The sequence below is a fragment of the Hemiscyllium ocellatum genome, chromosome 8 (assembly GCF_020745735.1).
Source record: "Hemiscyllium ocellatum isolate sHemOce1 chromosome 8, sHemOce1.pat.X.cur, whole genome shotgun sequence".
In the NCBI taxonomy this organism is placed as follows: domain Eukaryota; kingdom Metazoa; phylum Chordata; class Chondrichthyes; order Orectolobiformes; family Hemiscylliidae; genus Hemiscyllium; species Hemiscyllium ocellatum.
The window spans coordinates 30,491,597-30,509,237 of record NC_083408.1 but is presented as its reverse complement, the minus strand read 5'-3'; the positions used below and the strand labels follow the sequence as shown (position 1 = coordinate 30,509,237).

Here is a 17,641-nt window from a genome sequence, read left to right as displayed (position 1 = left end):
GAAGAGTAAGAAGAATTATGGTCATATGTTTCGTATCTGTGACTGAATTTCCATACAATTTTGACAAAGCATGTTTGAATTAATTTGGTCCATTTCTGGTATATTGAAGTTACAGCAATTTTATAGAAAGTTTTTTTTATTCTGGCAAATGTGTTCAAATTCCATTTTAGTTGTTTAAAATCAAGAACAGCATTTGAAGCAAAATGTCTAATCTTTGAGTTTTAATGTATTTATTTTCCCATTTTTAAACAGCACTGTGAACATATTAAGACTGTCAGTAAACATCAAAACTTCCCTATTTCTGGAGTTGAAATACAAAGAGACCTTGAAGAGACAGTCCAGTCTTCTGCAATTACAGCTGTAACTACACATTCTCAGAAAATTGACTTCAAGTCTTTTTTGGCTGGAATTGATTCTACAGAACAAGTGTATACCACTGTGTGTTTTGACACTGAGAATGAGAATGCTAATAAGTCCTTCAGCTCTACCAGACAAAATGAGGTTCCTAAACAGCAAAAGACAATAGATTTTAAAACATTCTTAAATAGCATAAAGCAGAGTGACACAGACCAAAATAAAATGACATCAATGACTTCCATTTTTGAGGAACAGATCATGAAACAGAAAGACACTAGTGTTCTTTCAGCTTGTGGAACAGTTAAAAATGTTGGGACAACAAAGGACTTAACGAAAATTAATTCCAATAACAATTTAGATTCAAACAAAACTGTGCTGTTTCTAGACCAAGACAACGATATGGAACTTACTAGAAGTCATACTGTTGCTATTAACCATTTTGCCTTGGGAAATGTTACCACTCTTCATTCAACCACAGTCTCTAACAATGTAGAGGGCTTAGGTACTGAAAGTTCAACTCATTCTCCCTTTTCTCAATATAAAACTGTTTCACCTTCTGTAGAAGATGATATGGATTTGACCAGATGTCATCCTGCATCTATTGACGTCAGGAGGGTAGAACTCCTCACAAATCAAAATCAACTGGCAGCTGTCTCAATTCAAAAAGAAGATAAATCAATAATGCCCTCCTTTACTCCTCATGAAGATAAATTATTCTCTGATAACAGATGTTGTGGCAAGATTGACCAAAATGAGGCTTTAGTTGCAAGTAAACTGAGCTCCAAATCTGTGCCTGATCTGTCATCTTTTCCCAGTGATAAGACCATCATATTTTCAGAAGCAAATGACATGGATATAACCAAAAGTCACTTAGTCACAATTGACAGTCGAAGTCTTGGGCGAGTTGGAAATGAAGTGAAGGGTTCAGATAAATATACTTTGAGACAAAGTACTGCTGGATCTGTTCTGTCATTCTTTCCAAATGATGAGACAATGGTATTTTCAGAAGCAAATGATATGGATATAACTAAAAGCCATACAGTCACAATTGATGATAAAATCACTGGACAAGTTGCAAGTGAAGTATTGGGTTTTACAAGAATGATCTCTGGGCTGACTTTACCTGGATCAATTCTGCCACCTTTTTCCAATGATAAGACTGTGGTATTTTCAGAAGCAAATGATATGGATATAACTAAAAGCCATACCATCACAATTGACAATGGAAGCATTGATCGAGTAGAAAATGAAGCTTCAACAAAATTGATTTCAAGGTGGAGTACTGTCAGGTCTTTATCATCACATTTTCCCAGTGACAAGACAATATTATTTTCAGAAGCAAATGATATGGACTTAACGAAAAGTCATTCAGTTCCAATTGACAATGGAAAATTTGGTGCAACTGCAAATTCTTTCTTTCCAAGTGGTAGAACTGTGGTACTTTCTGACGCAAACGATATGGACATAACAAAAAGTCATACAATTCAAATTGACAGTGAAAATGCGAGACAAAATACAGCTGGAACATTGGCTCCGAAGAAACTATCCTTGAGATCCAGCACTGCTGCATCTGTTCTGTCATCTTTTCCCAATGATAAGACAGTAGTATTTTCAGAAGCAAATGATATGGACATAACCAAAAGTCATACAGTTGCAATTGAGTGTGAAAACCTTGGGACTGTTGTAAGGCCTACAGTGGGACCAGATAAAAAGATTTGCATTGAGAATGCAACCGTGCCTATACTGTCCACTTTTTCCAATGATAAGACTCTGGTATTTTCAGAAGCAAATGATATGGACATAACTAAAAGTCATACCGTCACAATTGACAATGGAAACCTTGGGCAAGTTAGAAATGAAGCATTCGCATTAACTAGAATGTCTTCCAAGCACTCTGTCCCTGAGTCTGCAGCATCCATTCACAGTAATAGAACTAGTGTGTTTTCAAAAGCAAATGATGTGGATATAACAAAAAGCCACACTGTTGCAATTGAGAGTGGAAATCTTCAACACATTCCAAATGAAGCATTGGGATCAATGAAACTAACTTCTGTTGAGAATACTGCTCCATGTGCTCAACCATCTTTTTCCAGCAAAGCAACCTTGGGGTTTTCAGAAACAACTGACATGGACCTAACCAAAAGTCATACAGCCATAATTGAGAGTGAAAACCTTGGGCTTGTTGCAAGGCCCATAGAGAAACCAGATAAAAAAAATTGTGTTGAAAATGCATCCGTCCCTATTCGATCCTCTTTTCCCAATGATAAGACCTTGGTATTTTCAGAAGCAAATGATATGGACATAACTAAAAGCCATACTGTTACAATTAATGGAGGAGATGTTGGGCAAGTTACAAATGAAGCATTAGGCTTTCGAAGAATGACCTCTAAACACAGTGTGTCTCGATCCATATCATCTTTTCTCACTGATAAAACTGTTGTCTTTTCAGAAGCAAATGATATGGACATTACCAAAAGTCATACAGTTGCAATTGAGAGTGAAAACTTGGGGCCCATTGCAAAACATGCAGAGGGTTCAGAAGCAAACGACATGGACATAACTAAAAGCCATATTGTTACAATTGATGGAGGAAACCTTGGGCCTGTTGTAAATTGGACAGAGAGCTTATGTACATCTTTTCCTCATGACAAGACATTAATATTTTCTGACACAAATGATATGGACATCACAAAAAACCATACAGTTCCAATCATCAGTGGCAATATTGGGAAAGTTAGAAATGAAGATTTGAGTTTACCTAAAGTGATTCCCAAGTTGACAGATGCTGGCTCTTCTCTATCATCCTTTCCCAGGGATAAATTCACAGGGTCTCCAGGAGCAAAAGATATGGATATTACCAAAAGTCAGATAGTTGCAATTGAGAGTGAAAACCTTGGGCCTGTTGCAAGGCCTATAGTGGGTCCAGATAAAAAGCTTTGCATTGGAAATGCATCCATGCCTAGTCTGTCCACTTTTCCCAATGATAAGACTCTGGTATTTTCGGAAGCAAATGATATGGACATAACTAAAAGTTATACTGTTACAATTAATGGAGGAGATCTTGGACAAGTTTCAAATGAAGCATTAGGTTTTCGAAGAATGACCTCTAAACACCATGTGCCTCAGTCTATATCATCTTTTTGCAGTGATAAGACTGTTGTCTTTTCAGAAGCAAATGATATGGACATAACCAAAAGTCATACAGTTGCAATTGAGAGTGAAAACCTTGGGCCTGTTGCAAGGCCTATAGTGGGTCCAGATAAAAAGATTTGTATTGAGAATGCAACCGTGTCTATACTGTCCACTTTTCCCAATGATAAGACTCTGGTATTTTCAGAAGCAAATGACATGGACATAACTAAAAGTCATACCGTCACAATTGACAATGGAAACCTTGGGCAAGTTAGAAAGGAAGCATTCGCATTAACTAGAATGTCTTCCAAGGACTCTCTCCCTGAGTCTGCAGCATCCATTCACAGTAATAGAACTAGTGTGTTTTCAAAAGCAAATGATATGGATATAACAAAAAGCCACACTGTTGCAATTGAGTGTGGAAATCTTCAACACATTCCAAATGAAGCATTGGGATCAATGAAACTAACTTCTGTTGAGAATACTGCTCCATGTGCTCAACCATCTTTTTCCAGCAAAGCAACCTTGGGGTTTTCAGAAACAACTGACATGGACCTAACCAAAAGTCATACAGCCATAATTGAGAGTGAAAACCTTGGGCTTGTTGCAAGGCCCAAAGAGAAACCAGATAAAAAAATTTGTGTTGAAAATGCATCCGTCCCTATTCGATCCTCTTTTCCCAATGATAAGACCTTGGTATTTTCAGAAGCAAATGATATGGACATAACTAAAAGCCATACTGTTACAATTAATGGAGGAGATCTTGGACAAGTTACAAATGAAGCATTAGGTTTTCGAAGAATGACCTCTAAACACCATGTGCCTCAGTCTATATCATCTTTTTGCAGTGATAAGACTGTTGTCTTTTCAGAAGCAAATGATATGGACATTACCAAAAGTCATACAGTTGCAATTGAGAGTGAAAATCTGGGGCATGTTGCAAGACATACAGTGGGATCAGCTAAAAAGACTTCCGTTGGGAATGCCTCTATCTCTGATCTGTCATCTTTTCCTAACAATAAAATTTTAGCATTTTCAGAAGCAAATGACATGGACATAACTGAAAGCCATACAGTTCCAGTTGTCAGTGGAAGTATTGGGGAAGTTAGAAATGAAGATTTGAGTTTGCCAAGAATGATTCCCAAGCTGATGGATGCTGGCTCTTCTCCATTATCTTTTCCCAGGGATAAATTCACGAGGTCTTCAGAAGCCAACAATATGGACATAACCAAAAACCATACAGTTGCTGCTGAGTGTGATGGATTTGTATCAGCCATAAGTGAGTCATTAGGTTCAGATAACATGACTTCCAGATTTACTGCTCATGGGTCTGTTTTGCCACCATTCCCCAAAGATAAGAATACAGTATCTGAACAAGTTACACCAGTTAGAGAAATCGGTGGCGTGTCCATTTCCAATAAGTGTGCTGTTTCCAGTAATCGCCAACTTTTCCAGTTGGAGCTTGAAAAAAGGCAGAAATGTTCTGGTAACCTTTCAAGCAATGTGAAATTTGTCAACATACAAACCACAGTCGAAAACACTGCGTGTAATGTTAATCAAGCTGTTCATACAGTTGGTACTTCTGATCCTTCAACCAGGAGCGTGGAAATCACTGTTCTAAATACAGAAGGCGAGACAGAGGAAGATGGAGAATGTGTCAGTTCAATGTGTGTAAATGAAAAGCTGAATAGGAAAGAAATCAAAGAATCTGTATTGAGCAAGGGGAACTCTTTGGATCCTATCCTGAAAGGTAACAATGACCTTGAAGCTCAGGAAATATTGTGTCAGGTCAATCAAAGTAGGGAGGCAGCTTCTGAAGAATTAGTCAGGCATCAAGTTAGTGATACCCAAACTGGAAATAATATGACTGATGTAATTGAATATGAAAATACAGCCAATAAACATATGGGACTTAATCAGTCCAGAAAGTCCAGTCTTGCTAATATGCAATCACTTCAAAAATTGAACACTGTGACCAATGTAACTTACGACTCTGTATCAGAAAGGCCTCCAGTGGGTGAAAAAGGTTCTTCAAATGATCAAACCTTGGATGCAAAGTCACGACTCTTAAAGCAAAGTTCACTTATTAACAGCACATTTAAATACAACCTTTCTCTAGGAATCTTTCCTCCTAAATTACCTATTAGAGAGAATTTATATAAAGCTGTAAGTTCAAATCATCAGCATGTAGCAAAATCATTCGGAGATCATCTTGGCTCTGACTCACTTCTGAGTACCATGTATAAATCAAACAAATTTGAAGTGGATTCAGATAAATTAAGACTTAATATTGACCTAAAAAAACCCCCCGATATCCAGAACAAAAGCCAAGTAACTGATCATGACCACAAAGAAAAAATATTTGATCAATCTGAACCTTCTCTGTCCTTGAAGTCCCCTGATTTGACCTGCCTCGACATCTCTGAACAACTTGGAAAAGAACCTTCAGCTTCTTCTGAACAGAATGAGAATGTTATGAGTTCTCAAGGTGCTGCTCTTGGAGGTTTGAAAATGATTAAGTCAGTAGAAGAAAAGCTTTATCATAAACGATCGTGGAGCGAAGTGGAGGAAAACAGAAATTCATGCAGCAAAAAGAAAATGAGAAATTTGGGTCCTGAAGATACTGATTCTTCAAGCCAAAAGGTAACTTAAAAAAAGAATGTGCACAAGAAGTATTGTCTAACATAAAATTGATTGTATTAATAGTCTGCATGTGAGATAAATTGGGTGAAAGGAAAAACTTGATTAGAAAGCTATCTGAAGTCTATACTTTCCTGGGAATGAAGCAGCTGAGCTTCTGGAATAATTGATTTTGGTTGCAACTGACATTTGACGTAAATAGTTACCCTTTCTGCTAACCTTTTTTTCTTCTTATTAATCTGAGGCAAAAAAATAAATTCCACAATAATTGTTTGCCTGGATTTCTTAAAATCCCATGTACAATGCCTCTCCTATGGTGGTAACATTTTATCTTCCGGACAAAGGCTTAGTATGTAATTCCTTTGATAATGAGGTTTTTTTGTCTTGAACAAAATGTCTCAATTTATTCAGTTGGAATTTAGATTGGGTAAAAAATGAGGTCTGCAGATGCTGGAGATCACAGTTGAAAATGTGTTGCTGGTTAAAGCACAGCTGGTCAGGCAGCATCCAAGGAACAGGAAATTCAACGTTTCGGGCATAAGCCCTTCATCAGGAATGAGGAGAGGGTGCAAGGCAGGCTAAGATAAAAGGTAGGGAGGAGGGACTTGGGGGAGGGGTGATGGAGATGTGATAGGTGGAAGGAGGTCAAGGTGGGGGCGGAGAGGTCAGGAAGAAGATTGCAGGTTAGGAGGGTGGTGCTGAGTTGAGGGAACCGACTGAGACAAGGTGGGGGGAGGGGAAATGAGGAAACTGGAGAAATCCGAGTTCATCCCTTGTGGTTGGAGAGTTCCCAGGCGGAAGATGAGGCGTTCTTCCTCATGTTGTTATGTTTTGCCGGTGGAGGAGTCCAAGGACCTGCATGTCCTCGGTGGAGTGGGAGGGAGAGTTAAAGTGTTGAGCCACGGGGTGGTTGGGTTGGTTGGTCCGGGCGGCCCAGAGGTGTTCTCTAAGTATCGTGTTCCCCAAACCTGGGTGACGAGCACCGCAGGGCGGCAGAGCCATCGCACTTGCCGGTTGGCAGAGGAAGGACCGGACTATGTACAATAGCGGCCAACCACTCCCAGAGCCGGTTGTGCGGCGTGTGAGGTCTGCTCTCAGCGTAAGAGGTTTTTGGGAATGCTCCAGCAAGGGCCAGCCTGCACCCTTCCTGGCCGCACCCACGGGAACCAGGCTACTTGCGATCCTTTCCGCCAAAGCAAGTGCCTTTTGGAGGGACGGCCGGAGTCAACGTGGGGTTTGCCCGCCCTCCAAAGTGTCAAGAGACCGCCGCACAGGCCTCTGACTGATTCTTAGAACAGGCAGCAAGAGTTGGGTAAGTCTGTCGAAAATTTGACAAAGTGTCAAAAATTAGACTTCCGAGAGCTCTTGGGCATGCACACAGGCCTGTCATTCAAGTGCTCTGCCCGCGGAACCGTTTTTTGGATGCCTTTCAAAGTGGTCCCGCGCCGCCATTTTGTTCTAAAAATCGTTTCAGAATTTAGATTGCCTGAGCAACGCAAACTTCTGGAAAAGCTAATAAAAAGTGAATACTATTATTGCCTGATCCTCATCTGAAAAAAAGGAGATGCAATGTGTAAATTTTCTTACAGTTCCAACTGTAAATTGAATAACAGCTTATCCTCCTTACACCACTTCCTGTCTCCCACAATAGTGAGATGTTGCATTGTGGTACTTTTATGAACTCCTCCTTTGAATGAAATCCTCTACATCACTTTAGACTGGTCTTACTGTTTATTTTCCCAAGTATACAATTTTACTTTGCCTTACCTCCACCAATTCCATAAAATCATGTATACTATTCAGAACAAATTCCTTTTAGTAAACAGTTTAATTCAACTGTATACTTCAGTTCAATAATAAAATTTCTACTATTTGTGCAGTAAATATTTCTTAATGGCATCAAGTTGAGTCCTCAGATGTTTAAATGGCAACTGTAACTTTGGAAACATTTTTAACATAGGCCAACAATGCTCCAGTTGTGCAATGGGAAGGCATGGCTCATAAAGTCGTGGAAGAGAACCAACTCAGTATGATGACAAAAAGCCTGGATAGTAATAGTTCCTTAGATTCAACCAAAGGAGATGGAGCCTCTGCAGATGTTGCCAGTAAGTTGTGATCTTTTAGTCAACTTGCACCTCATGTTTAGAAGTAAAGAAAGGAAAATAACTAATTTCAGACAGGGTCTAGCCTACCTGTGACTTCAATCTCACATTAAGTAGTTAGCCTTTCTTGGTTGGAACACAACCAGGGGAAGGCAATAAATAGATTATCACATGTATTTCCTTCTAGGTCACGACTCATCCTGACTTGGAAATATATTGCTATTCATTCACTATCACTGTATCAAACCTTTGGTACTTCCAGAAGTGGAAGATTGCTTCCTTTTTACTGAAGCGCCAATTCTGGACTTTGAGGTTACAAAAGATCAGCTTTTACTCTCTTGATATTGTCTTAGAGTAATAGAATCGTACAGCATGGAAACAGATGCTTCGGTCCAACTCGACCATGCTGACCAAGTTTCCCAAATTAAACTAGTCCCACTTGTCTGCAGTTGGTTCATATTCCTTAAACCTTTCATATTCATGTACTATCCAAGTATCTTTCTAATGTTGTACTTGTACCACTTCCTTTGGCAGTTCATTCCACATATGAACCACACTCTAAAATGTTGCCCCTCCAGTCACTTTTAAAACTGTTCTCCTCTCACCTTTTAAAAATATTCCCCCTAGTTTCAAAATCCTCCACCCTAGGGGAAATACTTTTTTTTTGTTATTCACGTTAGCTATACCCCTCATAAGATCATCCCTCAACCTCCTACACTCTAGCGAAATAAGTCCCAGTTTACACATCCTCTCCTTATAACTTAAACCCTCTATTCCTGGTAACCTCCTGGTAAATGTTTTCTGAACCCTCTCCAGCTTAATATCCTTCCTATAACAGATACCACAGGAATTGGTACTAGGACACCAGCTATTCACATTATATATGAATGATTTTGATGAGGGAGATAAATATAATATCTCAAAGTTTTCAGAAGACACAAAACTAGGTGGAATGGTTAGTTTTGCTGAGGGTTCAAACATTTTGCAGTGTGCATTGTACAAGCTGAGTGAGTCATAGAGATGTACAGGATGGAAACAGACCCTTCGGTCCAGTCCGTCCATGCCAACCAGATATCCCAAACCAATCTAGTCCCACCTGCCAGCACCCGGCTCATATCCCTCCAAACCCTTCCGATTCATATCCCCAACCAAATGCCTCTTAAATGTTGCAATTGTACAAGACTCCACCACTTCCTCTGACAGCTCATTCCATACACATAACACCCTCTACGTAAAAAAGTTGCCCCGTATGTCTCTTTTATATCTTTCCCCTCTCCACCTAAACCCATGCCCCTCTTAGCTATTTGTCTATTTTGTCAATTTACCCCATCCATGCCCCTCATAATTTTGTAAACCTCTATAAGGTCAGCCCTCAGCCCGATACTCCAGGGAAAACAGCCTCAGCTTGTTCAGCCTCTCCCTTTAGCTCAAATCCTCCAACCCTGGCAACATCCTTGTAAATCTTTTCTGAACCCTTTCAAGTTTCATAACATCTTTCTGATAGGAAGGAGACCAGAAATGCACTCAATATCCAACAGTGGTCTAACCAATGTCCTGTACACCCGCAACATGACCTCCCAACTCCTGTTCTCAATACTCTGGCCAATAAAGGAAAGCATACCAAACTCCTCCTCCACTATCCTATCTACCTGCGACTCCAATTTCAAGGAGCTATGAACTCTCACTCCAAGGTCTCTTTGTTCAGCAGCACTCCCCAGGACCTTACCATTAAGTGTATAAGTCCTGCTAAGATTTACTGTCCCAAAATGCAGCACCTCCCATTTATCTGAATTAATCTCCATCTGCCACTTCTCAGCCCATTGGCCCATCTGGTCAAGATCCTGTTTTAATCTGAGGTAACCTTCTTCGCTGTCCACTACACCTCCAATTTTGGTGTCATCTGCAAACTTACTGTACTTCTTATGCTCACATCCAAATCGTTTATGTAAATAACACGAAGTTGTGGACTCAGCACCGATCCTTGTGGCACTCCACTGGTCACAGGCCTACAGTGTGAAAAACAACCCTCCATCACCACCCTCTGTCTTCTACCTTTGAGCCAGTTCAAATGGCTAGTTCTCCCTGTATTCCGTGAACTCTAACCTTGCTAATCAGTCTCCCATGGGGAACCTTGTCAAAAGTCCACATAGATCACATCTACTGCTCTGCCCTCATCAATCCTCTTTGTTACTTCCTCAAAAACCTCAGTCAAATTTGTGAGACATGACTTTCCACGCATAAATCCACATTGACTATCCCTAATCAGTCCTTGCTTTTCCAAATACATGTACATCCTGTCCCTCAGGATTCCCTCCAACAACTTGCCCACAACCGACGTCAGGCTCACTCGTCTATAGTTCCCTAGCTTGTCCTTACCACCCTTCTTAAACAGTGGCACCACGTTAGCCAACCTCCAACCTTCCGGCACCTCACCTGTGACTATCGATGATACAAATATCTCAGCAAGAGGCCCAGCAATTACTTCTCTCCCTTCCCACAGAGTTCTAGGGTACACCTGATCAGGTCGTGGGGATTTATCCACCTTTAACTGTTTCAAGACGTCCAGCACTTCCTCCTCTGTAAACTGGACATTTTGCAAGATGTCACCATCTATTTCCCTACAGTCTGTATCTTCCATATCCTTTTCCACAGTAAAAACTGATGCAAAATACTCATTTAGTATCTCCCCCATATTCTGTGGCTCCACACCAAGGCCACCTTGCTGATCTTTGAGGGGCCCTATTCTCTCCCTAGTTACCCTTTTGTCCTTAATGTATTTGTAAAAACTCTTTGGATTCTCCTTAACTCTATTTGCCAAAGCTATGTCATGTCCCCTTTTTGCCCTCCTAATTTCCCTCTTAAGTATATGCCTACTTCCTTTAAACTCTTTTAAGGATGCACTCGATCTATCCTATCTATACCTTACAGATGCTTCCTTCTTTCTCTGAATCAAACCCTCGATTTCCTTCGTCATCCAGCATTTTCTATACCTACTGGCTTTTCCTTTCACCCTGACAGGAATATACTTTCTCTGGGTTCTTGTTATCTCATTTCTGAAGGCTTCCCATTTTCCAGGTGTCCCTTTACCTACAAACATCTGCCTCCAGTCAGCTTTCGAAAATTCTTGCCTAATACTGTCAAAATTGGCCTTTCTCCAATTTAGAACTTCAACTTTAAGATCTGGTCTATCCTTTTCCATCATTATTTTAAATCTAATGAAATTATAGTCACTGGCCCCAAAGTGCTCCCCCACTGACACCTCAGTCACCTGCCCTGCCTTATTTCCCAAGAGTAGGTCAAGTTTTGCACCTTCTCTAGTAGGTACATCCACATACTGAATCAGAAAATTGTCTTGTACACACTTAACAAATTCCTGTCCATTTAAATCCTTAACACTATGGCAGTCCCAGTGTACGTTTAGAAAGTTAAAATCCCCTACCATAACCACCCTATTATCCTTACAGATAGCTGAGATCTCCTTACCAGTTTGTTTCTCAGTTTCCCTCTGACTATTAGGGGGTCTGTAATACAATCTCAATAAGGTGACCATCCCTTTCTTATTCTCCGTTCCACCCAAATAATTTCCCTGGATATATTTCTGGGAATATCCTCCCTCAGCACAGCTGTAATGCTATCCCTTATCTAAAATGCCACACCCCCACCTCTCTTGCCTCCCTTTCTGTCCTTCCTGTGGCATGTGTGTCCTAGAATATTAAGCTGCCAGTTCCTGCCCATCACTGAGTCATGTTTCTGTAATTGCTATGATATCCCAGTCCCATGTTCCTAACCATGCCCTGAGTTCACCTGCCTTCCCTGTTCGGCCCCTTGCATTGAAATAAATGCAGTTTAATTTGTTAGTCCTACCTTGTCCCTGCCTGCCCTGACTGTTTGACTCACTTCTGTTACCAATTGTACCAATCTCAGATTGATCTCTTTCCTCACTGTCTCCCTGGTTTGGGCAGAAAAATTGCAAATTATGTAAAGTGTACCATAGATACTCGAATAATAGTCGATCTCATGTAAAAGTCGACCCTCTAGTTTTGGCCAAATAACCTGGAACTTTCCATATATCTCCTGTAAAAGTCGATCTTAGACCAATCTTTGAGTCAGTGTGCTGGCCATCGCGTCTTGCTCCAGCTTTCCCGTCTGCCAGTAGTTCCGCTCTGCACCCGATCTTGCAGTCTGCTAGCTGTTTAGTTCCGCTCCAGGTTTTCATAATTACCATAATTTTTTTTATTTGTTTAATGATCAATTGGACTTCTGCTAATGATATGATATGAATTTTGATGGGCATGAATTTCAGCCCCTCAAAAGTAGTATCTATGTAATAGTTGACCCCATAAATTTAACCTTTAAAAAGTAGTCAAACATATTTGACTATTACTCCAGTATACAGAGGAACCTCGATTATCCAAACGACATGGGCAGCAAATATTTTGTTAAGATAATCGAATGCTAGATAACACAGTTTAGCCAAACATCGGAATGTTGCAATCTTGTTTGGATAATTCAAAATTTGGATAATCAAGGTTCCTCTGTATATGGCAGATAAATGTGAGATTATCCACTTTCCAAGCATAAATTGGAAGGCAGATTATTATTTGATTGTAAATTGAGAGAAGGGATTGTACAATGAGACTTGAATGTCCTGTGTATGAGTCACTGAAGTGAAGTGTGCAGATGTAGCAGGCAGTAAGGAAGGCAAACCATATATTGGTCTTCATAGCAAGAGGATTTAAGAACTGAAATAATTTCTGCAACCAAATAGGACATTGGTGAATATTTTGTGCTGTCTCAGTGTCCTTTTCTAAGAAAGAATGCTCTTAACTATACAGGGAGTGCAAAGATCCCAGAGATTTACTTACCTTTATATTTTGTAAGATCTCCAGCACTACTACTTCTGTAATGTGAACTGTTTTCAAAACATCAGTGTGTATTTCCGTGAGTTCTCTAGGCTCTATTATATTCTCCGTGGTAAAAACTGATGCAAAATATTTGTTTAATATCTATCCCATTTCCTGAGGTTTAACACAAAGACTACCTTTGACTTTTAAGGGGCCCTACTCTCTCTCTCTAGTTACTCTCTTGCTCTTAATGTACTTGTAGAATCTTTGTCAAACAAGGTTAAGGACTAATCCAATGCTATCTGATATTCTCTCCTTGCCTTCCTGCTCTCCCTCTTAAGAATGCCCCTACACTCTTAATCAAGTTCAAGAGATTCATTTCATTCCAGTTGTCCATATCTAACATACAATTTTTTAAAATTCTTGACTAGACCCTCAATCTTTTCATCCATTGTTCAGTAATCCTACCAATTTTGCCTTTCATTATAACAGAAACATAATGATTCTGAATTCTTGTTATCCCCAACATCAGACCTCCAAACAGTGTAATCCAATCAATTTTTGAAAATTTTTGTCTTGTACCATTTAAAATTTGCCTTGCTCCATTTAACAACTTTATTTTTGTGGAAGCCTTATCCTTTTCCATAACTATTTTAAAGTAGTTAGAATTATGATCACTAGACCAAAAGTATTCCCCTACTATCAATTCAGTGACTTGCCCTGTCTTATTATCGAACAGAAAGTCAAGTGGGAACATTTACATGTTGATAAAGAACATTTTCTTGAACACGTTTAATAAGTTCTTTGCCATCTAAACCTTTAACAGTATGATAGTCCCGGTCAAGATGTCTGGAAAATCAAAATCACCTACTTTTACAACCTTCATATTGGTTCCTCAATTTTCCTCTGATGTTTAGGGTGTCTATTGTACAATCCCAACAAGGTAATTTTTTTTTCTCCTAATTTCAAGACATATATTTTCACCAGATGATTTTTCAGAAGTTACAGCAATAATGTTTCCCTTAATCAAAAATGCCACTCCCTCTCCTCTTTTGATTATTTGTATCTTTCCTATATCATCTGAAACCTAGAATATTGAGCTGCCAGTTCCATCAATCCTTGAAGTTACTCTAACAGTGGTAATGTCTCAATCCTGTGTTCTCAAACGGGCCCGAGTTCCTGCAATTTAATTCTTCAGAGTAACTTAGTTCTGTGCCTTGTTCTTGTCTGTCTTTTATAATTAACTTGATCTTTTCAGAATCAAAACCATCCTGTTCTATCTTGCCCCTTACTGTGATTCCTTGGACCAGTGCCCACCCCATAATTTACAATTTATAATTTAGAAGAATGAGGGATGATCTCATAGAAACCTGTAAAATTTTAACAGACAAAACCGGTTAGGTTCAGGAAGAATAAAAAGTAAACCATTTTGGAACTGAGATGAAAACAAATTTCTTCACCCAGAGAGTAGTGAGCCTGTGGAATTCACTTCCACAGAAAACAGTTGAGGCCAAGACGCTCCTGTAGCTGAAGGGATCAAGAGGTGTGTGTGTGTGTGTGTGTGTGTGTGTGTGTGTGTGTGTGTGTGTGTGTGTGTGTGTGTGTGTGTGTGTGTGGTGAGAATAGAACAGGATGGTTTTGAATCTGAAAAGATCAAGTTATGCACGTGGTATTACATTTCATGACAAGGCTATTGTTTATGTGGTTTTACTTCTGCTTTAAGCAGAAAGTGAGTAAATGTAATAAAACATCATTCCACTGCTCACTAGAACAATCATTCATTTTCTAATCGTAAACTCTGGTTTAGAATGGGACAGAAAGTCAACTTGTCCTACCTAAGTTCATATTTGAAGAGTAGGTGGGAACAATGAAACAACAGCTCTGATTTAATTTTTGATTTTCCTAATATTCTCTTACACCTGACTCAAATGGTAGTTATTCACACAAGTCCAGTCATTTTTGAAAATCCAGCTAAAGGCAACAATTGTTCTTGCCCATTTTCTCCTGAGTTCTAGTTCTAATAAGCACTAGATCTAATTTTGAATGTTTTGGTCTCAATTGCTTTCAGTGGCTGAGAATTCTATAGACTCTCCATTGTGGATGAAGAAATTTCTTAATGGACCACTCTATATTCTTAGACTGTGATCCCTAGTTCTGGACCTCCTCTGTACATTTACCTTTTGAGTACTGTTAGGATTTTAACTTTTCTCCCTCTGTTCCACCATTCTTCTAAACTCCAGTGAATACAATCCTAACCAGCTCAATCTCTCCTCCATCATCAATCTCGTCCCAGGAGTCAATTTGGTAAAACTTTATTGCCCTCTCTCCATCGCAAGAACATCCTTCCTTCAGTAAGGAGTCACATAATACTCCAGGTGTGGTGTTATTGAGGCCCTGTACAGTTGCAACAGGACATCTCTATTTCTGTACTCAAATCCTTTTGTTAAGAAGGCCATCATACGATTTGCTTCATTCACTGCTTTTTATAGCTGTATGTTTGCTTTCAGCAACTGGCGAACAAGGACACCCAGATCTCGTGGAAAAGGTGCCACTCAGATAATCTGCCTTCCTGTATCCACTATGAAAATGGAAAACCTCACATTTGTCCACATAATACTTCATCTGCCATGCACTCAAAGTGTCCAAATCACAGTAAAGCATCTTTGCATTTTCCTTGTATAGCCTCTTATGCAGCTTTGTCATCTGCACGCCTAAGGATATTGCATTTAGCTGTGTCATTAAAATCATGAATATGTATTATGAATAGTTGACAGACTGTCTTCTATATTCAGAACATTTTTCAAAACGTTTCTAAATTACGTCAGATTAGTTTTACTAATAGATTGACAGTACTTTTAGCATAATGTGACATCACAATATGTAGTTACTTTTGTGTGACCTGGGATGAAACTGCAAAATCAGCAGTCATTGAGATAATAGCACCAGTTAAACACTTTAGAAAGCCTTGTAAGCCAGTAATATTGTTAACTTAGGTGAAAGAAATATAGATCTATAGCTGACCATTCTGAAGCTTCACTGTGCAATTTCTGTCTCTCTTCTTAGATTCAAAGTGTAACCTGAATACATCTCTAGTGATTTTAGAAGAATCTGAGTTACATGAGGTATAGTCATTCTATTCCTTTGTTAAGTCCACGACTTAAAATTCCTTGTAAATGCTTACTGGGAAAATTCCGATGTTCACATCTATGTTAAACTTAGCTTGTGGAAAATGTCTCACATTATATACTTACTTGAAACTGATAGGCTATTTCACATATCTTAAGGGCACTCTGCAAGATGTCCTAACATGTGTATGCTTTATAACTTTGGTTTATAGGAATAAACCAAGTTTTTCAACATGATTTACAGAATGCTTCCACGTGTAATCTAGTTACCACTAAAAAGTTGCCACTTAAATGTGTAAGGAATGTAATGGGTATGTGCTAAGAGGAAAGAATAACATCCTAAAGAGCTACAAATACCGACATGTACTTCTGTATGGCATCTTGTAATAAGTGCAATTTCATATAAACCACCTTAAGAAGAATTTTGCTATTTTGTTTCTTTCTATAGAAATTAATGGATGGCCAGATCACAGTCCGAGAATTTTTCAAACTTTTGAAAGTTCAAACCCATGCACAGAAATCTCGCCAGAGTGAACTACATGTTAATGTAAGAATGTGTCTATAGATGTTCAGACTCCTGAATTCTTTCCATGCAATTGTCTGCTGCAAATCCACCTCCAAGCTATGCATCACAATTAAAATGTCAAACATCAAGCTGCATTTTGTGTGTTTAATCCTTGTACTTTTATACAGGATATTGCTTAGGCCATTGTTGGAATATTGAGTGCAATTCTGGTCTCCTTCCTATCAGAAAGATGTTGTGAAACATGATAGGATTCAGAAAAAATTTACAAGGATGTTGCCAGGGTTGGAGGATTTGAGCTAAAGGGAGAGGCTGAACAAGCTGGGGCTGTTTTCCGTGGAGCATCGGAGGCTGAGGGGTGACCTTATAAAGGTTTACAAAATTGAGGGGCATGGATAGAGTGAATAGACAAAGTCTTTTCCCTGGAATCGGGGAGTCCAGAACTAGAGGGGATAGATTTAGGATGAGAGGGGAAAGATATGAAAGAGACCTAAGGGTCAACATTTTCACACACACAGTGGTACGGGTATGGAATGAGCTGCCAGAGGAAGTGATGGAGGCTGGTTCAATTGCAACATTTAAGAGGCATTCAGATGGGTATATGAATAGGAAGGGTTTGTAGGGATATGGGCCAGGCAGGTGGGACTAGATTGGGTTGGGATATCTGGTCGGCTTGGATAGGTTGGACCGAAGGGTCTGTTTCCATGCTGTACATCTCTATGACTCTGTGACTATTTACCTAGCTGTCTCTTTTTGAATGAACCACAGTTTATAAGAGTTTGAAAGTTAGCTATGGTTAAATTCTGCTGTTTGAATTGATAATGGTTGAGAGGTTTGTACAGTTTTGTTGTCTTCAAAGTTTGAAAGATTCATTGTGTAACTGAAATGTAAACAGCACCTGTCATCTGGTTTCCTAGC

General features: G+C 39.4%; 1 protein-coding gene across 6 annotated transcripts in view; it reads left to right on the top strand.

Annotated features, from left to right (window-relative positions):
* Nucleotides 1-17,641, top strand: part of knl1 (kinetochore scaffold 1) — a 113,141-nt gene that overhangs the window by 47,471 nt on the left and 48,029 nt on the right. For all 6 annotated transcript variants that reach the window (XM_060828761.1, XM_060828760.1, XM_060828762.1 and 3 more), the window contains 4 exons: nucleotides 253-6,132; nucleotides 8,090-8,234; nucleotides 16,139-16,197; nucleotides 16,649-16,747. In XM_060828761.1, coding sequence (XP_060684744.1) covers nucleotides 253-6,132; nucleotides 8,090-8,234; nucleotides 16,139-16,197; nucleotides 16,649-16,747 — 6,183 coding nt within the window. The remainder of the gene's footprint in view (nucleotides 1-252; nucleotides 6,133-8,089; nucleotides 8,235-16,138; nucleotides 16,198-16,648; nucleotides 16,748-17,641) is intronic.